This window comes from Coccinella septempunctata, chromosome 1 (assembly GCF_907165205.1).
Source record: "Coccinella septempunctata chromosome 1, icCocSept1.1, whole genome shotgun sequence".
In the NCBI taxonomy this organism is placed as follows: Eukaryota; Metazoa; Arthropoda; class Insecta; order Coleoptera; family Coccinellidae; genus Coccinella; species Coccinella septempunctata.
In genome coordinates, this window is record NC_058189.1 from 30,822,600 (window position 1) to 30,849,068 (window position 26,469).

The 26,469-nt window shown below is 36.3% G+C and overlaps 1 protein-coding gene and 1 long non-coding RNA gene across 4 annotated transcripts in view; one reads left to right on the plus strand and one right to left on the minus strand.

The window, feature by feature from the left end:
* Window positions 1–26,469, plus strand: part of LOC123310102 — a 103,301-nt gene that overhangs the window by 9,958 nt on the left and 66,874 nt on the right. The window contains exon 1 of one of the 3 annotated variants that reach the window (XM_044893487.1): window positions 18,189–18,332. The exons of the other annotated variants lie outside the window; for them this stretch is intronic. Within the exon in view, the coding sequence (XP_044749422.1) occupies window positions 18,282–18,332 (51 nt within the window). The 5' untranslated portion in view covers window positions 18,189–18,281. Of the gene's footprint in view, window positions 1–18,188; window positions 18,333–26,469 lie in introns of those variants that run through there. 3 annotated transcript variants of the gene reach the window in all.
* Window positions 1,554–2,009, minus strand: LOC123310120. Its single transcript, XR_006537328.1, has 2 exons — window positions 1,888–2,009; window positions 1,554–1,587 (listed from the first exon to the last, which is right to left on the minus strand). It is a non-coding gene; the product is annotated as an uncharacterized LOC123310120 (long non-coding RNA).

Genomic DNA, 26,469 nt, shown 5'->3' on the forward strand with positions numbered 1-26,469 from the left:
TCCAGAATTCCAGTATTCCTATGAGGGCAAGGGAAAAAAATCGTATTATTTATGGTGGAATGAAGTCGAAAATTGAGGTGAAATTTAAGTAAAATATCGAGTAAAAGAATAATTTTAACACCCTTCTTTATTTTTCACATATAAAACAAAGTATTGAAAAGTAATAAGAAGGCTTGCATCAACTTTCTGTCATGTTGAAAAATGAGAAATGAACTCTCTAGTTATTGTATTAGGGAGAGCGCCCACCAAAGTAGCGTAGCACTGATATGGCACACTTATGACAAAGGCAATGCATAATTTTCAGATATGAACTAGGAATGACATTTTCGGGTAAATGACACTTGACTCAGAAAAGCGAAATCTGAAAAATATACATCATAGATTAACTGAAAACATAGATGGATCACTCTACAGTGTCTCTATCAAACACAGTAGCGACAATTGGAAATTTAGCAAGAATATGGCGGCTTACAAGCACAGATTTCAATGCTATGATCTCTAATTCGGAATGCGGATTGGCTCACGTCACGTCACCGAATCCGCCATATTCTTGCTAAAACGATGAAAAACGAGACCACAATTGTCGCCACTGTCTCGTTAGAGTCACTGTAGATTACTCTGACAAGTGCGGCACCACCTATTGTTATGGTACACTAATCACAGAAAATTATTCTAAATTTGATCGTTAGGTGTCACTGCATTTTGAGCTTTCGATCGTTATCACTCGTGAATGACAGACTTAAATGTATTTTTGATTATCTATCAATTCAACAGCTGTAGCTCTTCGAGATTGCAGCTCGAGAACACGATTAGCCGTAGAAGAGTGTATTTTCGGGCATAGGGAGTTCTGTTTCATCTAGTATTTTTGAACGAAATTGTGTGATTTTTTGCGAGGATTTTTTTGCTGTCACTGTCAATCCGAAATTATAATGGCGAAGTGTGCAATTTGTGAAAATTCATTTTCGAGCAGATCGCCGGGAATTCAGTGCGGTTCTTGTCGCAAATATTATCATGCCAACGGCAGATGTTCGGAGGTTATAAAATGTCATCTGTTATCACCTCCTTGCCTGGTAATCAATGGTCTTGTGAAGACTGTCGTGGTCATGACCCTCTGGCGGCAGTGGCGGCACTTGGAGACGGGGGCAGTGACCGGGAGATGGATGATGGATCCGGGGAAACTGTCGTTCTTGGGGAATTGATTCGCGCTCTTAGAGCGGAACTATCTGGGGCGCGGAATGAAATCAGGGAGTTACGCAACTCAGTAGATTTTTGCTCAAATAAGGTGTCTGACTTCGAGCAAAAGTTATCCAAACTGGATGATGCAATAATAGCGACGAACTTATTGAAGGCGGAAAATGAATCTTTGAAGAAGAAAGTTGAGATTGTGGAAGTTAGGTTCAATGGCATGGAGCAGAATCCGAGGAAAAATAATGTCGAGATCATGGAAGTCCCCGACCAGAAAAACGAAAATTTGATCAACATTGTGAAAAAACTACTATTGGTTAACAGGAACTAGGAATTCGTGGGTTGATTAACAAACCATAGCTAAGTGCCAACGTTTCGCAAAGTATATTTGCTTCTTCAGGGCTATAAAAAGATCGAAAAAACTTAATTAGAACACAAACAAATTGACAAGAGCTTTACAAACAACAACATGATCACAAACACGATGTAAAAGGCAAAAGACATGAATTTCTTCAATAATCTATCAATGACTCAGGTATTCATTACTTTCGGTCAATTTTCATTAAGTACAAACATTCTTCTTCATTCTCCTCTTTTATATGTTGATTTTGAAATTTGAGAAACGTCAAGAAACAATAACAAGAAAGTATCAGTTATCATGATGGTACAGTGAACAGAGCGAAATATAACAAAGAAACCTACCAGAGCCATAATCATGTTTTCCACAAGATATTGATATTTTTCACGAACAGCCAGTGATGCATTGGAAATTCGAGAGTTCAGCTCAGACAATTCTTAGATTGAAGACACCTTGTTTCACATATCATGACGACTTCGGAATGAAAATAAATTTCACATGGGACCAGCGCAAGAACTATGACAACCTGTCGTAGATAAACGGATTACAAAATATCGTCAGGTAATCACGGTTTTATAAAGTTCTAAAATATTATTATAAACCAAACTCAAATTTTGTGTGTCCGTCCTATTGTTCACTGTATTATTCAATTTTATATATATCATTTCGCTGATATTTCTTTTGAGTTGATTACATTCATAATATTACCTTTATTCGAATTTTGCCGGAACATGCCAGAGGAATTTCAACATTTTGTTCGAGAAAATCAAACGTAGTAATACAGAAAAGGTGAAAAAACTCAGTGAAAACGCTTCTAGAATTACGATTTGTTCAGACTCATATCCCGGTTTTTTGTTCAATTACACCGATGTCACCTTACCTGAAGACATTCATTCAATTTTGGCACTAGGCCCTAAGTTTAGTATCCCTCTTCCAACACATTGTATTCCAATTCCAGTTATCACTAAGGAATTTGAATATTGTATTCAAAATATGGGATTAAACGAAGAAAACATTGTCGTCATCCGAACGCGAGGCGTGAACATGATTACCAATTTTTGGCACAAGTCAAGAATCTCTAAAAAGAAAAGTTATCTTGCAGCAACATTCAGTAAAGCTAAATTGTTTTTGAGAGATCATCCGGAAATAATTGTAATGAGGGCAGACAAGGGGAACTCAACTGTGATTATGTCGAGACAAGAATACCATGATTATATGAACGTTATGTTGTCTGACGATAGTACCTATAAAAAAATTAAAACAAACATCACTGATAAAAATCAAAGGAAAGCTAACAAACTTATTAATGAATTAAAAAATGAAGGTATTATCGATGAAAGAGAAGCCATGAAGATGAAAAAATACAATTCTGTACCACCAAAGTTGTACGGACTCAGGAAAACTCACAAACCTGACCTGAATATTCGACCAATTGTTAGTTGCATCAACTCTCCATCATACGAAATATCTACCTTTATACATCAAATACTTAGTCAAGTAAACTCCACATCTCCGTACAATGTCCGTAACTCATTTGAGTTCGTTTCTCTCATACACTCAGTCCCTATACCAAACGGATATGTTCTCGTATCATTGGACGTAGTATCGTTGTACACTAATATTCCGAAGAATCTTGTATTTGAGATTGTGAAGAAAAAGTGGAGATATATATCAGCGTTCACAGATATTTCTAAAGAACTTTTTTTGAGATGCATAGATTTCATCTTCTCATCCAGTTTCTTCATTTTTAATGATGAATTTTATGAACAAATTGAAGGCGCGGCCATGGGCAATCCAGCTAGTCCGTCCTTAGCCAACTTAGTGATGTCTGATCTCGTCGAAACTAGCCTTGAAAGATTGTCATTTATAATACCCGAGATAATACCTATTCTAAAACTTTATGTGGATGATAGTTTTCTAACAGTGCCCACTGACAAATGTGATGAACTCCTAACAGTGTTCAACAGCTACCACCCCAGACTGCAATTCACCATAGAAGTTTAGATTAACAATTCTTTGCCCTTTTTGGACGTTTTAGTTAACAGACGAGAAGATGGATCTCTTACAACATGCTGGTATACAAAACCTTCGAATTCTGGAAGGATTTTGAATTTCACATCTGATTGTGCCCTTTCATATAAGGTCTCCACAATAAAAAATTTAATTTATAGATCTGCAAATTTGAGCAATGCAGAATTTCATGAAGAAAATAAGAAAAAAATAAAGAAAATCTTGAAACTAAATAATTACCCTCCGTCTTTTTCCAACAGAATCATTAAAAACTATAATCCAATAAGAACTCCGACATTAGTCGACACAACAGATGGAGCACTCAAAAAATATATAAAGTTCCCCTATTTGCCCGGTCTCAACAAAAAGATTTCTGGACTTGTTAGACAGTGTGCGGAGGATGTCAGACTGGTTTTCTACAGTTTGTTTTCCTGCAAGTCACTTTTCACCAAGTTAAAGTGTAAGGAATCAATTTTACAGAGCAGCAACCTCGTATATAAGATCCCATGCATTGATTGCCCAAAGTGCTATGTGGGCCAGACGAGGCAACTCTTGGAGAAAAGGATAAAACAGCACAAATACAATTGTAATGGTAATTTTAAATTTGATGACAACAAGACAGCCCTAGCACATCATCACTTTCAAAGTGATCATAATTTTGATTTTGACAATGTGTCCGTCCTAGATTATGAATGTAATCAACTCAAAAGAAATATCAGCGAAATGATATATATAAAATTGAATAATACAGTGAACAATAGGACGGACACACAAAATTTGAGTTTGGTTTATAATAATATTTTAGAACTTTATAAAACCGTGATTACCTGACGATATTTTGTAATCCGTTTATCTACGACAGGTTGTCATAGTTCTTGCGCTGGTCCCATGTGAAATTTATTTTCATTCCGAAGTCGTCATGATATGTGAAACAAGGTGTCTTCAATCTAAGAATTGTCTGAGCTGAACTCTCGAATTTCCAATGCATCACTGGCTGTTCGTGAAAAATATCAATATCTTGTGGAAAACATGATTATGGCTCTGGTAGGTTTCTTTGTTATATTTCGCTCTGTTCACTGTACCATCATGATAACTGATACTTTCTTGTTATTGTTTCTTGACGTTTCTCAAATTTCAAAATCAACATATAAAAGAGGAGAATGAAGAAGAATGTTTGTACTTAATGAAAATTGACCGAAAGTAATGAATACCTGAGTCATTGATAGATTATTGAAGAAATTCATGTCTTTTGCCTTTTACATCGTGTTTGTGATCATGTTGTTGTTTGTAAAGCTCTTGTCAATTTGTTTGTGTTCTAATTAAGTTTTTTCGATCTTTTTATAGCCCTGAAGAAGCAAATATACTTTGCGAAACGTTGGCACTTAGCTATGGTTTGTTAATCAACCCACGAATTCCTAGTTCCTGTTAACCAATAGTAGTTATAATACCTGAAGGAAGTGAACCATCATAGATTGTGAAAAAAATTGGACAATACATCGGACACGAAGTGACAGATCATTCTGTGAATGCTGTAACGCGCGTGCCAACAGGGCTGGAGAACAAACCGAAGAATATTGTTGTGAAATTCAATAGGAAGATCGATAGAAGCTGTATTCGGGTTCGGCTTTCGGACAGTCCAAGAATGGTTCTAGAACTGCGCAGAGGATTTAATACTAGGGCGCAACAGTTTTGCGCAGTCCTAGAACAATTCTCGGACTGTCAGAAAGCCGAACCCGAATACCGCCAGAGATCCTTTTTTGTCAGCTGTGAAATCTAAGAGGATGGTCATGGGTGGAAAACTTGGTGGCTTGAGTTGTTCAATGTTTCCAAGAGATTCTACGTTAATGAGCACCTGACAACCGCAAATAAGGTTTTATTCGGGGAAGCGAGAGAGGCAGCTAAAGAGAAAAAATACAAATATGTATCTATGGGTTCAGAATGGCGGCATCCTTGTGCGTAAAGATGATGGTGCCAGGATTCTTCAGGTTCATTGTATGGCTGATTTGAGTAAGCTCTGAGGACTTAATTGTTGATTGTTTTAATATTCTTTGTTGTTCATATCTACCGAGATGATGTTACAAGTTTCCTACCAGAATGTGCGAGGCTTGCGCACCAAGTTAACGGACTTCAAAATGAATTTACAGTTGAGTAATTGTGAACATGTGTTCATTACGGAATCGTGGCTCAAAAGTTATATATTTGATTCTGAAATTGTAGACATTGAAAATTATTCTATATTCAGAAGGAATCGGTCGGATAGTTGCTCTTCAAGAAAGGAGGGAGGTGGTGTTTTTGTAGCAATCCGTAACGAATTTGATGTGAGAGTTTTGCCCGATTTCAATAGCGATGCGGAAGATCTCTGGCTGTTACTTACTATAGGAAATGTCAAATTGTATATATTTGTGTGTATCTAGACGAATATGCTTCGTCGTCATTTGTAAATAAATTAGAAGTTAACAAAGGTAAAATTCAGGATGATGTAATTTTGATTTGTGAGGACTAATTGTTCGTCTGTGAGTTGGGTAAGCGATGAATTTGGATCTTTTTTGGTACCAACAAATGTTGAGAGCAAATATTCTGCAATAATTGATGAATTGGCTTTCACAGAGCTGATGCAATTCAACGGCATTCCTAATTCCTCAAACAGAGTGCTTGATCTTGTACTGTAAGAGTTCAGTTTTCTCGATTAGGTGGAAGGTGTCGAATATTGTTCCTGGGTTCAAGGGAGGTCAGAAGCATTATGTAGAGAATTATCGTCCTATTAGCATGCTTTCAGCTCTACCGAAATTATTCGAGTCCTTAATTTATAAGTATATGTTCCATCATGTTAAAAATATGATAATTGACGAATAACATGGATTTATGCGAGGAAAAAGTATTGAAACAAATTTAGTTTGTTTCCTGCAGAGAATACAGCAGAATCTTGATTCGCATATTCAAGTTAATGCTGTTTACATATATTTCTCTAAGGCTATGTACACATGAGAGCGTTAAACGCCGCGTTGAGCGCGCGTACATGTGTACGCTCCAATGCCCAGTCTATAGTATATTCAAATATAAGACGGAGCAATATAAACAACTCGAATCGCATGATTTGCGCATAGGGTATCTCTTATTGGTCAAATGGTCATAACATTTATCCATGCTTCGTCCCTGTCAGAAAAATGCAAAAATGTCTGAGAAGAGAAAAGACTAAAATACCACCTCTCCACGGAGAAAGAGGAATGGCATATACGAATATCGATAAAGCAGAAGCACTGGCGGACTCGATCGAAAGAGAATCGAGAATAAATTACAGACCTGATGACGATAATGACGATCTGGAAGAACTAGTAGAGAACAACGAAGAAGAAATGGACGAACCACCAGTAGACGACAAAATAGAAAAACCAACTTCTCCATTTGAAATAAAAGAGATAATCAGAAGCTTGAAAAATAGAAAAGCTCCCGGAAGTGATAAAATAACGAATGCTATGTTGAAGAAATTACCTAGAAAAGGTATCGCTGCTCTCACAAATATTGCAAACGGTATAATGAGGACTGAACACTATCCGGAAAAGTGGAAAACTGCAGAAGTCATAGTGTTCAACAAACCAGGCAAAGATAAAAAATTCCCCCAAAACTACAGGCCGATAAGTTTATTGTCCGCCCTAGGAAAAGTAGTAGAAAGGGTAATCGCAAGGAGGCTCACAGAAGAAACTGAAAATCTCAATCTCATTCCAGCAGAGCAATTCGGATTCAGAAGAGATCACTCAACTGAACAGCAATTACTGAGACTCACAGAATAGATAACAGAAGGATTCCAAAATAAACAAGCAACAGGTCTTGTTTTACTAGATGTCGCCAAAGCATTCGACAGAGTATGGCATGAAGGATTGATTTACAAAATGCATAAGATATGCTGGATATTCAATCAAACTGTGCAAGTTGATTAGGAATAAGTTGAGGAACAGAAGATTCTACGTGAAAGTGGAAGGAGAAAACTCCACAACCAGATATATGGAAGCAGGGGTGCCTCAAGGGTCAGTACTTGGGCCGTTACTGTATAACATATATATTCACGATATACCAAAATCTTCAAGGACTATGCTGACACTATATGCGGACGACACAGGAATCGCAATGCGACATCGCAAGCCAGAAATCATAGAAGGAATATTACAAGAAGCTATAGATGAAATAAATGACTGGTGTATTAAATGGAAAATAAAGCTCAACGGACAAAAGAGCCAAGCGATATTACTGCAGAAGAGGAGACTAAGAACTACAACAAATCTACAGGTAGATGGAGAAGAAATCGAATGGAAAAACGAAGCGAAATATTTAGGTATCACCCTAGACAAAGGTCTAACTTGGAGAAGCCATATCAAACAAGCCGTTGACAAAACCAAGGCAGCGATTAATATGCTCTACCCGCTGATAGGTAGAAAGAGCCATAGATGCGCCTTGGTTTGTCAGGAACAAACAGATATATCGAGATTTGAAGTGGGAAACCATCACCGAATTTATGAAGAGGAAAGCTGAAAAGTTATTCGAAACAGCGAAGGAACATCCAAACGAAGAACTCAGGAGACTAGTGGACTACGATCCGGAGGAAGACAGAAGAAGAATGAGAATTTACAAAAGGAGACAGCGAGATCAATTGAGGAGAGATTAAAATGAGTACGGAAACTTATTAAAACTATACTAAGAAGAGATATCCGAAATGGACGAACATGAAAACCCTAGCACGACAATGTGCAAGAAGAAATTAACCGATTAACCCTCTAATGCCCAAGTTTTTTTTCTTTTTTAAAATTATTTCCGTATAGTTTCAAGTTAGCTTATGTATAATCTACATCTTTTTTTCGCAAATAGTTAACTGACTTACATTAACACCTGTTCTCACAAAATGAACCTATATGAAGCGGACAAGGACAGGGAATAATTTTGTATCCACTTATATCCAACCAGTCTCAAGGCGGAGTTGGGTATAAGAGGGTTAAGGGATAAATGGTTTATAGGCAAATGCCCGGAACCAATAAAAAGCAGGTTAGGTTAAGTGGGTCGCGAACTCATAAGAGTGAGTAACCCCACAGTGTTCCCTAGAAATGGGAATCGCAACGGAATGTAGATAGATATCATTCGAATCCAACAGTTCCAGCGTAAACGAATAGTATTTCGCATTTTTTGTTTTTTTTTAAACTCGCGGTGAAAATGTATTTTTCAGTTATGTGCAGATAGGTACATATTTTATGTTCAGTTACAACATACAATCGTACAAACGGTACGATTGTGTGAATTATCCTCAATTCGACTCTGGACGGCCAGTAACGACGATCCTCCTACCTCTGCGCGAACTTGTTTACATTGCTCCGTCTTACAAACGCGTGCTCAACGCGGCGTCTAATGCCCTCATGCACAGATTACAGAGTAGAATAGATCTGACACTCACGTTCTGCGGTGAAAAATACAGTTTATCCCGCCCTCAACGCCCCCATGCGGTTGCCACCCAACTAACCGGGAGTAATGTCGTTATAACAGGAAACTGCAATCGCATGGCGCGAAATTTAAATTAGCCCATTCACTGGTGTTTTAGACGTCGATAGAATAATATGGATTATTAGGGCGAATTTTAAGGAGAAATAAAACTTCTCATGAAAAATATACATTTATTGATATTTCCAGCACAGGAAAAAAAATATGGAAATACATAAGCTATAATTATGGCAATGAATATATGAGCAGAGGTAAAATGTCAATAGGATCACATATCTTCGTAAGACAATAATTATAATAAACAGTAATAATATTGTTCATAGGAAATGAGGTTGAAATTATTATATGTTCAGAAATTTTCAACATTATCCAAAAAGGACACAATGTTTGTTGGGAGTCGGCAATAGAAATCAAAAACAGCATGCCAAAGCTTAGAATGCATTAATAATTTGGAAAAGAAAAAATTAGTTGCCCAAAGACCTATGTGGATTTTATATTTTCCTGCAGGAAAGATTTCAAAGTCCTCCCTGTTTAATCTTCCTCACAGTTAGATCCCCAGGAATGCACTGACATGAAATTATTAATAATTAAAGTTTTGAATGATGAAATAAAGTGTTCAACATTCGGGTTAGTATTCCTTACTCCATGTGCTCTAATGTACACAAAAAGGTTTTCTAAACAATCTTGATTGAAAGCCCTAGTGAGAATATATTTAAAGTGATAATCATTGAACAGTTTTTGCCTAAAGGTAAAGGAATGCTTTCAATGTTGTCACTATATTCTTCAAAGTGGGCACTACAATGGATCTTTTCTTTTGAGGGCAATAAAATGAAATACTGTTGAAAATTTGTATCGCCTGCTCTCAACAAACATTGTGTTCTGTTTGAATACTAACCGTCTTCTTTAAGAGTTTCGCAGTGGATGTCCAAGCTCTGGATACATTCAACGAATCAAATAACTCATCCAAGAATAGTATAAAGTCAGCAGTGTCGATAGCCTCTCTGGGAAACTGGAGCGGATGCTTAATTTCTAAAAAGGAAAATAGTAAATTTTTGTATTACTATGTTTGAAAAAAAACTTATCCCATTGAGAAATGAGCTTCATCATTGACCCCACGGAGTGGCTTAATACCTGACTACACAGTTTGACTTTCATTTCCATTAACACAATTTTTAAAACGTTTGGTTGGATTGGTTTAAGTATAAACGATTAATGTTATGATTACGTGGTTCTTTGAATCAAACATTTCTTACAAGAAAATCGATTTCCTGATAAGACTGTCGAGTTCAATAAATGGGTATTTTTAATTTACTCTCGTATAAGATCTCGTTTGTAAACAAGAATTTGCATTAAAACATATTGACATTGACACTGTTGGCGTTCACAAATCCAATATGTCAGAATACAGTAATCTGTGGAGAATATGATATATATTTTCGTATGCAGTGCCACATAGCGTTTGATTGCAGAACAAAAAACCGTATTTGGAGTGGGGGTAAGGAAGTGTCAAGCCCCTGGCCCTCATGTGTACTGAGCCTTAGGCTCAGTAGGAGGGAGGGTTTCCTCACTGAGTGTTCGTCTCTAAGCTCTTGTATCATATGCCGAATTGCCCGAATTGTATGGTACCTCATTACATCAACCTCTACTGAAACTTTTTCATGTCATACATATGCTTTATTGTTTGATATTCAAAAATGTATTGCTGATATTCAATAGAGTATGCGTATATTATGTATAAATATTGAATTGCTTTTGTGATTAGGAATTATGGTAGTTTATGAGAAATGTTTTTGTGTAATGACTAAGCTATGTTATTAGAATAAAGTGAATTTAAAGCTAATTTACATTATAAGATGAATCCGTGTTTGAAGAACAATGCAATAAATTTTTCAATAATCAACGAATTTTTTTACGATTCTTCGGATCAGAGAAAAATCCAGATAAAGATTCGTATGAATCGTTATCTCACCGCAATTTCTCAATGAGCAGTTTATTCGAATCTTTCTGTGACTTTCACTCAGAAATTTTCAAGTATATCCTGCCTTGATCATTAAAAGATAATTAAAAATGAGCATTACAGATTCTCTCTTTATTTGGTTTCGTGACAATTAGTATATGTACCGTAAAAACAGATGACGCTGAAGTTTATTTTTGGATACAGTGACTTTAACGAGACGATTGTGGTCAATTTTTTTTTTTTTTATAGCAGGGGGAATCTGCGACCGTGAGAACACGGGGCTCTATCTCTCGCCCAGAGGAACCTATTTCTAGGGATCACTGTGGGGTTACTCACTCTCCTGAGTTCGCGACACACTAAACCTAACCTGCTTCACATTGGTTCCGGGCATTTGCCTATAAACCATTTATCCCTTAATCGGTTTATTTCTTCTTGCACATTGTCGTGCTAGGGTTTTCATGTTCGTCCATTTCGGATATCTCTTCTTAGTATATTTTTAATAAGTTTCCGTACTCATTTTAATCTCTCCTCAATTGATCTCGCGGTCTCCTTTTGTAAATTCTCATTCTTCCTCTGTCTTCCTCCGGATCGTAGTCCACTAGTCTCCTGAGTTCTTGGTTTGGATGTTGCTTCGCTGTTTCGAATAACATTTCAGCTTTCCTCTTCATAAATTCGGTGATGGTTTCCCACTTCAAATCTCGATATATCTGTTTGTTCCTGACAAACCAAGGCGCATCTATGGCACATCGTAGTAGCTTGTTTTCTGTTGCCTGAATTCTTTGTATATGGCTCTTTGCCGCGAATCCCCAAGCACCTGATCCATAAGTCAGTTGCGGTCTAGCAACGGCTTTGATTATTTTCAATTTTGTCTCATTTGACAAGTGGCTCTTTCTACCTATCAGCGGGTAGAGCATATTAATCGCTGCCTTTGTTTTGTCAACGGCTTGTTTGATATGGCTTCTCCAAGTTAGACCTTCGTCTAGGGTGATACCTAAATATTTCGCTCCGTTTTTCCATTCGATTTCTTCTCCATCTACCTCCAGATTTGTTGCAGTTCTCAGTCTCCTCTTTTGCAGTAATATCGCTTGGCTCTTTTGTCCGTTGAGCTTTATTTTCCATTTAATACACCAGTCATTTATTTCATCTATAGCTTCTTGTAATTTTCCTTCTATGATTTCAGGCTTGCGATGTCGAATTGCGATTCCCGTGTCGTCGGCATATAGTGTCAGCATAGTCCTTGGAGATTTTGGTATATCGTGAATATATATGTTATACAGTAACGGCCCAAGTACTGACCCTTGAGGCAGCCCTGCTTCCATATATCTGGTTGTGGAGTTTTCTCCTTCCACTTTCACGTAGAATCTTCTGTTCCTCAACTTATTCCTAATCAATACAGTTTGATTGAATATCCAGCATATCTTATGCATTTTGTAAATCAATCCTTCATGCCATACTCTGTCGAATGCTTTGGCGACATCTAGTAAAACAAGACCTGTTGCTTGTTTATTTTGGAATCCTTCTGTTATCTATTCTGTGAGTCTCAGTAATTGCTGTTCAGTTGAGTGATCTCTTCTGAATCCGAATTGCTCTGCTGGAATGAGATTCAGATTTTTAGTTTCTTCGGTAAGCCTCCTAGCGATTACTCTTTCTACTACTTTTCCTAGGGCGGACAATAAACTTATCGGCCTGTAGTTTTTGGGGAATTTTTTATCTTTGCCTGGTTTGTTGAACACTATGATTTCTGCAGTTTTCCACTTTTTCGGATCAGGCCCGCCGTAAGCGGGCGTGCAAGGCGTGCCCGGCACAAGGGCGGCACGTCCAGGGGGCGGCAAATCCAGTGAAATTGAAATTTTATTTGGAGGGGACAAACAACGTGGTAAGCGGAGGAAGGGGGGAAAGGGGGGGCGGTTGTACAACTCCAACTGCTTTAAAATTTTGCCAACTGTCATAGAAACATAGAAATTTTGCCATATGCGATCGAAATTTCTCCAACTCAACATTGGGGGCGGCAAGGTCTCCCCATCTCCCTTAGAGAGACTTTTTCTCTGAAGGATCGGGAGGACAGGCGGCCAACATCGATAATTTCCGTATATCCACGTAGTGTTTCTTTCAGGTATATTTCCGGGAGGGGCACTGCCGCCCCCCGAAGTTCCGCAGGTGCCCCCCCCCCCGGCGAAATACTGAGAGCGCCTAGATCCAGTTATGGCGTAAAACTTCAAGATCGAAAAATTCACATAATCCGATAAATTGCCCTCCCGGAACTTCGAATTGCGCCCTCGGGAAAAATTTTCTGAAAGAAACATCGATCCAGAAAGTTCCTACGGCATCTCTGATTTTGTTGAATATTCTACGAGAAAAATTTGCAGATGTTCTTTTTCCCAAAATTGCAACCAGGTAGTAGTAGTAGTTGAATATTTTCAGTAGGTACGTTATTTTGAAGAGAGAATTACGAAAATAAAGATAAAAACAGAATGAGCTCTCTGGATACACCCCTGATGTAGCGCCCTACTGGGGGCGGCATAACAGTATTTGCACGCGGGCGCCCAGACAGCTAGCGGCGGGCCTGTTTCGGATAGTGTTCAGTCCTCATTATACCGTTTGCAATATTTGTGAGAGCAGCTATACCTTTTCTAGGTAATTTCTTCGACATAACATTCGTTATTTTATCACTTCCTGGAGCTTTTCTATTTTTCAAGCTTCTACTGGTGGTTCGTCCATTTCTTCTTCTTTGTTCTCAACTAGTTCTTCCAGATCATCATTATCGTCATCAGGTCTGTAATTTATTCTCGATTCTCTTTCTATCGAGACCGCCAGTGCTTCTGCTTTATCGATATTCGTATATGCCATTCCTCGTTCTCTGTGGAGAGGTGGTATTTTAGTCTTCTCTCTTCTCAGACTTTTTTGCATTTTCCATGCAGAATGATCGATAGTATTTAGTTCTTGAACTCTTTTGTTCCATCTATTTGTTCTCATATCCTTCAGGGCATTTTTTAGAACTTGGCTGTGTCGGTTTAGATTTCTCTTATTTTATCTGTTTTGTTGAGCCTGTATGTTTTTCTTAGTCTCCGATTTTCCCTGATGAGATCTTTGATTTCTCTGGGTGTATCACCGTGTGGATGTATCGGTGCTGGTCTCGTTATCTTCTATGTGCTCTTTTTGTAGGCACCTAGTATATTCTTTCCTAGTTTATCAACGGCGCTTTCTAGGTCTTCCGGTGTGTTGATTGTTGGTATTTCTTTTACCTCCGATTGTATCAGATGGCTATATTTAGTCCAATCGGTGTATTCTCAATTATATCTGGTAATCAATTTCCGAATGCTAGGTACGTTGGTTCTTCAGGTCCAATAACGATAGCTTCATGTTTTTCAGCGAGATCTTTCAGTTTTCTGCCATTTTTGTTTTCCATCCTGCTGTTCCATTCTGGAGATTTGCAATTAAAATCTCCGATGCAGATTTTCGGGTTTGTTCCATCTAGAAGGTATTTGATTTCTCATTCCACTAAGTTATTTGGGGGTCTTTTATATGCCGATGTGACCTCGACTCTTTGTCGATTTATTTCAGCAACAATCGTCACTGTTTCTATTTGTGACTCGTCAGATCTTCCTTTAAAATAGTGTTTCAGATCTCGTCTAACAAGTAAGGCAACACCTCCCCCAGTGTTTGCGATTCTGTCACATCTATATATCTCATAATTCATGATGTTCAATCGCGTATTTGGTTGTATTCTTGTTTCCTGTAAGGCTATAATATCAGGTTTTCTCTCTAATATTATTTCTTCTATCTCGGATTTTCGAGTTCTGACCCCGTTTATGTTCCAGGAAACTATTTTAAGGGAATTTTTCCTAGTTGTATATTCCATTATTTCAGTTTACTGAATCTTCAATCTCTCTTTCAATTTTCAACATGATTTTGTTGAAATTTTTTTTCAGTTAAAGTGTCTAAATCGTCGGCGGATTCAGTGACTTTTCTGTTTTCTTTTGTTTTGTTGTTTAGGTTTAGCTTAGGGCATTTTCGGTTGCTCCTCCTTCTGTACTGGTTTGGGTACTTCTTTTTTCTTGTCGTCTACTTTGGAGAGGGTGGGCTTCTTTTTCTCCTGGGCTTTTTGAGGAATCGTTCTCTGCTGAGCCGATTTCTGGTCTGTTTTCCTCTTCCTTGTCACTAATTTGAATTCGCTACATCCTTTGTAGCTTGCTGGACGCACCTGTATGGAAAGGAGCACTTGTTTTGGGCATGTCCGTACCTCTGGCATCTGAAGCATTGGCTTGGATTTTCTGCCCTTCTGTTTGATTCCACTACAATGCAGAGATTGTAGAGGCGTCTTATTTCGAAAATCTCCTTTCTCTGAGTTTTGACCAGGTATAAGGGTATACATTTTTTGGTTTTATTGGATGACATTCTGGACACCTCGGCGTCATGGATTCCTTGGACCTTTAGATCATTTTTGATTATATCTAGGTCAGCATCTATGGGGAGATGCCTTATGACTGCGTAGATCTTTTTCTCTTCCTCCATCTGGTAGGTGAAGTACTCCTTACCAATCTGGTCAAAATATTTCGTAATGTTCCTGTAGTCGTCCACAGTCGAGGCTACGATCCTGATTCCGTCTTGTAGCTGAATTTCTTCATGTAGAGAGCTTTTGAGATCTTCGATATCTATCATGGTAGATGCTCAACATCGAATGTCGGAAACATATTTTATTCGAAATATTCGAAAATTGCTTATATCTTCTGTATTTTGGGTACGATTTTGAAATCCTTCAATGTTATCATCATTTAATGAAATCAATAAGCCATCTATATTGAAATCGGTCTCCTAGATTTCAAGATACGACTTCTTCTAATGGCAGCTATATTGAATTTCCCCATTGAAAAATGAAGAATAATAACAGCTTAGAAATTTTTTTTTATTCAATTTGATTTTATTATTCAATATAGTTGCCTTCAACGGCGATACATCGATTATAATGGTCATACAATTTTTCGATACCATTTTTATCGTACAAGTTATCTTTAGCTTCAAATAAGGCTTCAGTTTCGGCGATAATCTCTTCATCGGCGAAAAATTTCTGTCTCTTCTTTCTCTCTTGAGAAATGGAAAACAGGAAAAAGTCGCTGGGGGCCTGATCGGTAGAATACGGTAGATGCGGAAGCCATTCGAAGCCCAATTCATACAATTTTGCCATCATTTTCATTGATTTGTGACAAGGTACATTGTCTTGATGAATAAGCTCTTCTTTTTTCTTCAAATGAGGCCGTTTTTCCACGATTCCATCCTTCAAACGCTCCAATACGCTACGTATCAGTCAAGGCCTATGGTTTTTCCCTTTTTAAGATAGTCGATGGATATTATACCATGCGCATACCAAAATACTGATGCCACAACCTTTCCAGCCGACTTTTGAATCTTTTCACGGTTTAGAGTCGATTTATCACGTGCAGTCCGCTGACTGTTGGACTCCGGTGTGAAATAATTGATCCATGTTTCATCTACTGTCACATATCGTCCCAAAAATTTGGGTTTATTACGACCGAACAGCTCTAAATTGGTCACAAAACTCATTGAATATTTCTGTAGTTTTATTCACAGAACTGGAATATATAAATTTAACCTATAAAATTATTAGAAAAGAAGAAGTATTCGAATTCAGAGCTTATTAATCAGCATTCAAAATTGATACAATTATATTTTCAATTTGTTCCATTGAATTAGAGACATAAACAGCAGTAAAAATGCAATTTATCCATAGTCGGTGCATAGATTCACATATTATAGGTCTATAGATCATTGTTCTTTCCCCATACCAACCTGAATTCCTCAACACAAAATTTTGATTTATGGGCCATTACCAACTTAAATTCGATTTTCCAGAGCCACCCAAGATTTCAAGCATTCTTGAATGAACTATATAGTCCATTCAAGAATGATTGACATTTCAGTAGGCCTTGAATGTCCAGACGCAGCTTAATATCTGGTCACAAAATATCTTCGAAAGTTTCTGTAGTTCAAATCACAGAACTGGAATATAAAGATAAATCCTAGAAAAGTATTTGAAAAGAAGAAATATTCAAATACAGAGCATATTAATCAGCAATTAAAATTGATACAATTATATTTCCCATTTGTTCGAATAAATAAAGAACATAAACAGCAGTACAAAATTCAATTTTTCTTCGGTCGGTGCATAGATTCCATCATAATAGGTCTATAGATTTTTATTTGAATTCCGCAGCACAAAATCTTGACTTAAGGGCTATTACCAACATAAATTCGATTTTCCAGAGCCACCCGAGATGTCAATCATTTTTGAATGGACTTTAGGGAATGATTTCACTTCAGTTTATTGAAATGAACTCATACATTTCATAAGCAACTGACAAAGATAACATTTTAGTAAAAGCAAATACTCTTCTTTATGCATACGACCCAAAGAGAAGTTATTATTATTTTATAGAATTTGTCCGTTCACTCATCAAAACGTACCTAATATATATATTCTTTTGATACATACAAAATGGCCGCTAGTGGTAGTGACGTTGTACAGATAGCTCCGGTAAAACCGTGTGAAAAATGCAACAATATCCCTGTAAAGGGGTTGAAATGTGTGAAATGTGGTTCTTTGACTCACCCTGGATGTGCTAAATATATATAAAATCCATCACATGGTACAAGGATGACATGATAATTTGTTGTAATACACAGTCGGACAGAACAGACTCTTCTGACGCTTCGTTTGACAGTGTTATCATAAATGAGGATGACTTAAAAATTCAAGAGAATATTTCATCAGGTGAGCTAGACTACCTCAGAGCACTATTGCAACAGAAGAACGAAACTATTGAATTCATGCGAGAATTAATTTCCTCCTTGAAAATCCAAATCGACTTACTAAATAAAACAAGTAAAAGAAACGTGGATATCAATAATAAAACAATACCGTCAGTACCATCTGTGGGAGATTCTATAAAAGAATCAAATATTTTGTATAAAACGAAACTACATACGGAGGATGCAAAGAAAAAGAAATCCTCAAATCGGTCTGCTACAGCGTCAATGAAAAGGGACACAGAAACACTTAACCAAAATACAGAAAATAAGCAAGAGATAACATTTGCGCAGAAGACAATGTCAAAAACGAATCCGAATGAAAACAATAGTAAACAAGGTGAAATTACTTTGACTAATGGCAACAACGTTTGTTTCGAAAAGAATATCACTGAAGACAAGATTAATACAGTGTCTTCTGATAGGAATGACTGGCATACACAAGGAATTCGAAAACGAAGATCAAAGCCCATGACTGGAACCTCTACGGCGAACAGCAAGCTAAAAGTAGCCCCTAAAAAGGTATCTTTATTTATATCCAGACTGGCCCCGACCACAACTACTATTGATATACTGGATCATCTGGATACCTTCATATCTGGTACAAAACCGACGTGTGAACAAATAACATCAAGGTTTCCTGAAGAATATTCCTCATTCAGGGTTGAAGTCAATTTGAACTAGTAAAAAATCCTGGCCATTTTCAAAAATAGCGTCAAAATTCCGTTTCTCGATTCGAATTCGAAAAAGCTATGTCGAATGTTTTCATTCATTTTTCAATGAGAAAATTATTGAATTTTTTCATAGCTGCTTCAAGAAAAAAAGTTGAAAGTCTTAGGGGGCCCATTTCAATGAAAATGATATAATTTCATTAAATGAAAATATTTCAAAATTTTATGGAAATTCTCCGTAAAAAGAAAATGATATACCTAAGCAATTTCAGAATATTGTATATTTACGATTTTTCATTATTAATCTAGAGCAATAGCAGATTTGAGAACTCGCAGAAACTTTTTTGTCAACAAACGGAATTTCTATCTGGTATAGTTTGGAAGATAGTATTGGTGGGTATTTGTCACCTTCCCATATATACAGGGTCTTTCACGAAGAACCTCACCCATATTTATACGGGAAACTACTGAACGTATTTTCATGAAATTCAGCACTTATAAATATTTCACGATGCTGATGAAATCTAAAATATTTTCAAGGCATGAGCACCTCCGGTTTTTCCGGAAATGACGTCAACTTCCGTTTTTCAAATTAGAACACCATTTTTTTATTGCAGAAATAGATTCCTTAGAAAATTTCAAGTTATTTTGATGTAACATTTTTCAGTTTTGGTTGGAAAATTCTCTCTGAGCGAGAAAATTCGAAAAAAAAATCGAAAATAGAGCTCCGCTGAAACAAGAATAACTTCGAGGTTTTTGGATGGAAAATTTTCATTTTTGGGATTCAAAATTTCATCTTTTTGGCGTGAAGGGAAAAGAAATAGCTGAAAATTCAAGACGAAAAACAGTTTTTTGTGAATAACTCAGAAAATATCCACTTTAGGGCAAGAGTGTGATGCATACACTCACATTATTTTTTAACGAAGATTCAATATCTGCCATAAAAAAATGGTGTTCTTATTTGAAAAAATTAATTTTTCACGATTTTGTCATCTCTTACTTTGAAAGCGATTTTTTCACCCCCTGTATCATGAATCGCGATTTCGATTTTTAAAGTGGATACATCAATCTTACATCTTAAAAAATCCCAAAAATGAAAATTTTCCATCCAAAAACCTCGAAGTTATTCTTGTTTCAGCGGAGCTCTATTTTCGATTTTTTTTTCGAATTTTTCCGCTCAGAGAGAATTTTCCAACCAAAACTGAAAAATGTTACATCAAAATAACTTGAAATTTTCTAAGGAATCTATTTCTGCAATACAAAAATGGTGTTCTAATTTGAAAAACGGAAGTCGACGTCATTTCCGGAAAAACCGGAGGTGCTCATGCCTTGAAAATATTTTAGATTTCATCAGCATCGTGAAATACTTATAAGTGCTGAATTTCATGAAAATACGTTCAGTAGTTTCCCGTATAAATATGGGTGAGGTTCTTCGTGAAAGACCCTGTATTCCTCTGTATGGAAATGTAGGTATGGGTAATCGAATTGCAGAAGCATAATAATTTGACTTCTTCTTCAACCGAGATAATAAATATTTCGTAATGAATCGACGATTAGAGTACTTTTCGTGATATTCGTAACATTTTAACATCAACCTATTTTCTATACTGGAATTCGATTTCCTCAACCGACTTTATCATAGACGCCCATTTTAAATTATAGTTTATTTTCTTCCGTGTTGAAATATTTAATGGAGCTTGAATAACAAAATGTTTTCTTATTATTTAACTGAAAAATTATATGAATAGATAAGAGCGAACGCTAAAAATTCTCCCTTTTGTTTATGTGAACATATGCATTAATTACCACATGCATATTCAAATGAAACACGGAAGTGTTAGTCTAAATATTATGCCCGATTCAATTTTCAATACATTCAAATACATGCTTCTATTTCGGTGTCCAGCCTATGTCAGTTTCCGTTTTCGAAGTGATGATAATTATGTTTCGCCTCATCAGGATATAATTTCAGGTAAAATTAAAACTATTTTCTACAATTATTCAAAGTTCGTGTCATCGTTGTTACAAAAATGCCGATGTTACGTAACAATTTTCCCCTTTTCCAACGCTGAATTTAAATATTTTTCATATAATGGTAGCATTGTATTGAATACTAACCACGTTATATATACTTCATTCAAATTTATTTTAGCAGTCGGTTGGCCATGAAATAAGTTTCTCAAGTTTTTGTGACTAGAACGAAGTTAGGTTGGCACTCATGAAATGTCGTTAATGTCATAACGCCGTTGCCACAACTAATATCAATTTTTATTACGAAAATGCCGAAAGTGATTGAAAAAAGAGACAGAGTCCCAGGAAGTGCTATTTAGAATTCAGGTCCGCTCATTCAAATAGTTATACTCTGATATTCTAAAATCCACAATACGTCAGACGGTAGCGAACATATTCAATGTAAGAGAATTTATATAATGTTTCATCGGAATCTAAACGACATATATTTCAGCTGGATATTTCCACAATCAGAAAGATTGTGAATGAAGATGATGACAATGAATTTCCTTCTATTGGTAGACCCAAAAAAGTGGTGTTATTTGAAAATTCTACGTTTGAGTGAATTAACTCAAACTCGAAAAGTTTACTACAGGATTTTCGATAAATGTCATCGGAGAATAAGTTCCCTAAAATGGATTTTTCTATTTTTCATTTGACTTGTCCTATACAATGTAAATGTCTTAAGGTACTTATAAATACCTATAATTATTATTATTAAATCAATGTATTAAGATGAATAGCCACAAATACGCGCAAGTTGCCCTGTTACTTGTTTATTCATGTGAAATTTTTGTTCAAAGGTGAAGTTCATCTTAACTTGAAACTTCCTTCAATTCATTTTACTTATATTGATGCAAGATGATTTTTGTTGAAGAATTTAACATTCTTATAATTATCTGTTAATTTCTTCGGAAGATACCCATTCCCAACCACTGCATCATATGCATTTCATCTTCGAGTTAATATTTTTGAAATCTACAAATGATGCAAGCCAAAGAAGATAACGAACACTTCAACTTTCCTCAAGCTAGTGCATATTATGATATTATACTGATCTCTTGTATGTTCCATTCAAATAACTGGATTCGGTATGACTTCAATCAGTTTGTATAAACTTCAATTATGTTCGTCACATATTTTCCGAAGAGATTCGACATTGTGATAAAATAAGTAATAACAGAAACTTTCACGTAGAACGGGCAACATAGCGTTGATTTAAAACCCAAAAATGTTTTGACAAGCTTCATAACCCCACATTTTCGTACTATACAGAGTGAAATGTGTCAAATTTCCACGGCCAACCGACTGCTGAAATAAAAGTGAATGATGTACAGTTGGATAATAATGCAGATAATAACAATTCATTTGAAGCAAACCTGAGGTTCATAGTCTTCAAATGAAGAAAATAGGTAATTTGAGAGTACAATCATCAATTCAACTGCTGTCGACAAAAATAGACACATCTTTCTCAAAGGACAGGTGTTGTTATCTTCTATCTTATGATCATCATTGATCTGATGTTGTGGGCATTTCTATTTAATCGAAGTCGAAAATAAACGAAAACGGCTATAAAAATACAGAAATATAAAATTATAAAAATGACAAATTATACATACATATATCAAGAGTCAGTAAGTATAATAAACTATCAAATTTGATACTTTATATACCTATATCTATACCAATGAGTAAAATAGGAGCATCTGTCAGTAATTTTCGCATATATGTCGTTGAAGCTTTTTGGTAATAGGCATCTTATATAAACCTGACTAACTTTTTTTTTTTAATGTTGTCTCTGTCTTCTTTTTTGTTCGAGATAATCTTTTACGGGATTTTGTGTGTTATAAAGAGTACTCCTCAAGGAAGGATTTAAACGTCGCCATCTTGGAAAAGTGAGTAAAATAAGAAAAATCGTTCTGCGAGGCAGGAGGTTGAAGCTAACAGCGTAATTGATAGCAGAAACTTGATCTGAATGAACTTTATTACTATTAAATCCTCTACAGAATTTTTGCCGATGTTTCTAGCCGATTTTCTAGGGGTGGCGTAGATTGAAAATAACTTAAAATAGCTATATATTTTTATCTAGGCTGAATCGAAAGAAATGGTGAAGGAAAAAAGTGTTTTTTTTGACTTCGAGAATATTTTGTTAAAATATATGTATAAGTCAAAGATTTAACCTGTAAGTGTTTGCTTCAAATGAATTTTGATTATCAAACATTATTATTATTCATTATTCAAACTTCAGTAATTACTATCTACAGTGTGTCACTATTATTTTAAAAAATGTTTATTTCAGCCTTGAAATAGAATCAGATCATTCCGTTATGTTATATTTGTCTTATTTGGAAATAAAATTACCTACCACCTTCATTATTCTACCTTGATATCACTTTTTTGTTCTCGTACGGAGGATCTTCATCTCAAACTCAAATTCCAAAATTGAATCAATATAGTAGATTATTGATTAAAATCCATGAGTAAACTAGAAATTGAATAAAATTTTTTTGATTTAGTACGGGGAAATTTTGAGAAAGACGGGAAGTGTGGAGTTTTTCACTCTCCTGAGTTCGAGACCCAGTTATACCAAAATCTGCTTCTCCATTTGCCTATAAACCGTTGGTTTCGGTTCATTTCTTCTCTTACTATGGTGCTGTGTATCCTCTATTTGGAAAGTTTTTCATAGAATAATTTAAATAAGTTTTCGTTTTCATTTTGAAATCTCTTCAATTGATCTCTCACTTTCTTCTTGCATATTCGCATTCTTCCTCTGTCTTCCTCCGGGTCGTAGTGGCCCTAGTCTCCTTAGTTTTTGATTCGAACGATTTTTCGCTGTTTCGAATAATTTTTCAGAATTCCTCTCCATAAATTCGGTAATAGTTTCGCATATCTCTCTTTATTCCTGACAAACCAGGGTGCATCTATTGCACATCGTAGCAGTTTGTTTTCTGTGGCCTGAATTCTTTTGATATGGCTCGTTGCCGCGAAACCCCAGGCATCTGATCCATAAGTCAGTTGGGGCTTAGAAACGGCTTTAATAATCTTCAATTTTGTCCCTTTCGACATGTGGCTTCTTCTTCCTATCAGAGGGTAGAGTCTATTCATCGCTGCTTTCGTTTTATCGATTGCTTCTTTGATATGACTTTTCCAAGTAAGTCCTTTGTCAAGCGTTATTCCTAAATATTTGGCTTCATTTTTCCAATAGATTTCTTGGCCACCAACTTCTAGATTCGTTGTGGGTCGCAATCTTCTCTTCTGAAGTAATTTTGCTTGGCTCTTTTATTCATTGAGCTTGATTTTCCACTTTATGCACTAGTCATTTGTTTCGTCAATCGTTTCTTGTAGAACTCGTTCTCTTACTTGCGGTGTCGAGTTGCTATGCCTGTATCGTCAGCATGGTTCTTGGATTCTTCGGAATATCGTGAATGTATATGGTGTACAGAAGTGGCCCAAGTACTGACCCTTGGGGAACTCCAGCCTCTATATCTCTTGATGTGGAGCAGTCTCCTTCCACTTCCACGTTAAATCTTCTATTTTTGAGATAATTCCTGATCAACTTGCATATTTTGATCGAATATCCAGCACATCTCATTTTATATATTAATCCTTCATGTCATACTCTGTCGAATGCTCTGGCGACGTCTAGTAAAACAAGACCTGTAGCATGTTTATTTTGGAATCCCTCTGTAATGTGTTCTGTGAGCCTTAATAATTGTTGCTCTGTTGAATGCTCTCTTCTGAATCCGAACTGTTCGGGTGGTATTAGCTTCAAATTTTCGATTTACTCATTTAGCCTCGTGGCTATATTCTTTCTACTACTCTTCCTGAGGCCGACAGTAGACTTTTCTGTCTGTAGTTTTGTGGAAACTTCTTCTCTTTGAATGGTTTATTGAACGCTATGACTTCCACTGTTTTCTATTTTTCCGGGTATTGTCCTGTCCTCATAATTCCATTCGCGATATTTGTTAGAACAGCTATATCTACCTTTTTCTAGGTAATTTCTTTAACATAACATTCGTTATTTCATCGCTTCCGGGAGCTTTCCTCGTCATCAAACTTGTAATTATTTCCCTGTCTTCATTTGGCGATGTTGGTTTGTCTATTTCACAACCGCTGGTGATTCATCCATTTCTTCGACCAGTTCTTCTAAATTTTCATTATCATCGTCGATCCTGTAATTTATTCTTGATTCTCGTTCGATCAAGTCCGCCAATGCATCTGCCTTATCAGTATTGGTATACGCCATTCCCCTTTCACTGTGTAGGGGTGGAATTTTAGTCTTTTCTCCTTGTAGGCTTTTTTGCATTCTCCATGCACAATGATAAATTGTATTCAGTTCTTGAACCCTTTCGTTCAATCTGCTTGTTCTTAGATCTCTCAGGGCATTTTTCAGGCTATGGCGGTTAAGGTTCCTTTTATTCAGATCATTTTTATTCATCCGATATATTCTTCTGAGTCTTCGATTTTCTCGTATAATATCTTTTACTTCTTTAGGCCTATCGCCATGCGGATGACTTGGTTCTGGTCTCTTCACTCTTCTCGTGCTGTTTTCGTAAGCTTTCAATATAATCTTTTCCTAATTATCAACCGCACATTCCAGATCCTCTGGAGTGCTTATTGTTGGGATTTCTGTTATTTCCGATTGTATTAATTGGCTGTATTTAGTCCAATTGGTATATTCTCTTATTTCCATCAGTTTTGCTCTTGGTTCTTCTCCAATTGTCAGTTCCTCGGGATTGTGGTTTGAGGTTCTATCATCCAAAGTTTCAATCGAGAATTCTTGAGTTATATTTTTCAATATCGCGATATTTATTTCATCTGGCATTCCTATACCAAAAGCAAGATATGTCGGTAACTCAAGTCCAATCAATATGGCATTTTGATTTTCGGCAAAATCCTTGAGTTTTTTGCCATTTCTGTCTCTATTCTGCTGTTCCATAATGGGGATTCACAGTTGAAATCTCCGATGCAGATTTTCGGGTTTGTTCCTTCCAACATGTTGTTTATATCATCTTCCAATAAAATGTTTTGTGGCTTGTATGCCGAGGTAATTTCGACTCTTTGACGATTTAATTTGACAAAAATCGTCACTTTTTCTGTTTTTCCTTGTGTTTCGTCGGATCTACATTTGAAGTAGTGTTTCAAATCTGTTCTCACCAATATTGCTACTCCTCCTCCGGTGTTTGTAATTCTGTCGCATCTATACGTTTCATAATTCATGAAATTCAGTCGTCTGTTCCGGTTTCTTCTTGTTTCCTATAGGTCTATAATATCAGGTTGTCTCTCTGATATTTTTTCTTCTATCTCGGCTTTCCGAGTGTTAATCCTGTTTATTTTCCACGAGATTATCTTCAGGAATTTCTTCCTTATATCCGTAAGGTCCATTAATTCAGTTTACTGAAGAATGCTTGGAGTTTCTTCTCCATTCCCCTCTCAATTTTCAACATTATCTTGTTAAAATTTTTTTCCGTGAAGATATCTAAGTCATCGGCTGATTCAGGTATCTTTTTCTTCTTCTGTTGACTGTTCACAGCCTGTTTCATTGGAGGCTTCTTCTGTTCTACTTTCTTCTGAACCGGTTTTGGAGTCTCCTTCTTCTTTTCCTGTTCTGCAGGTTTGGCCTTCGCTACTTCCTGAATTTTTTGAACATTAGTTATTGTTTTTGTTATCGGCTTTTTTGCTGCAACTTCAAATTGCCGAAGAACCAGAACATCTTCTCGTTTCTTTACTCAGTATAGCTCCACCCAACTGATGATTTTGTGATGGCTTAACACTAACTTTTAGTAGTGCAAAACTCTTACTATTGAAAAATGTGTAACTTAATTTCCAATTCTATTTCAAGACATTTAAAATGAATTATGAATTAATTTGACCGGAATTTGAATCGATAGATATTCTTGAGGAACTCCATTAGTTCTGTAGTAGGTATACACCTATTCATAGAAAACAACTGGGAGATCGAATGCTTCTCCAGTATA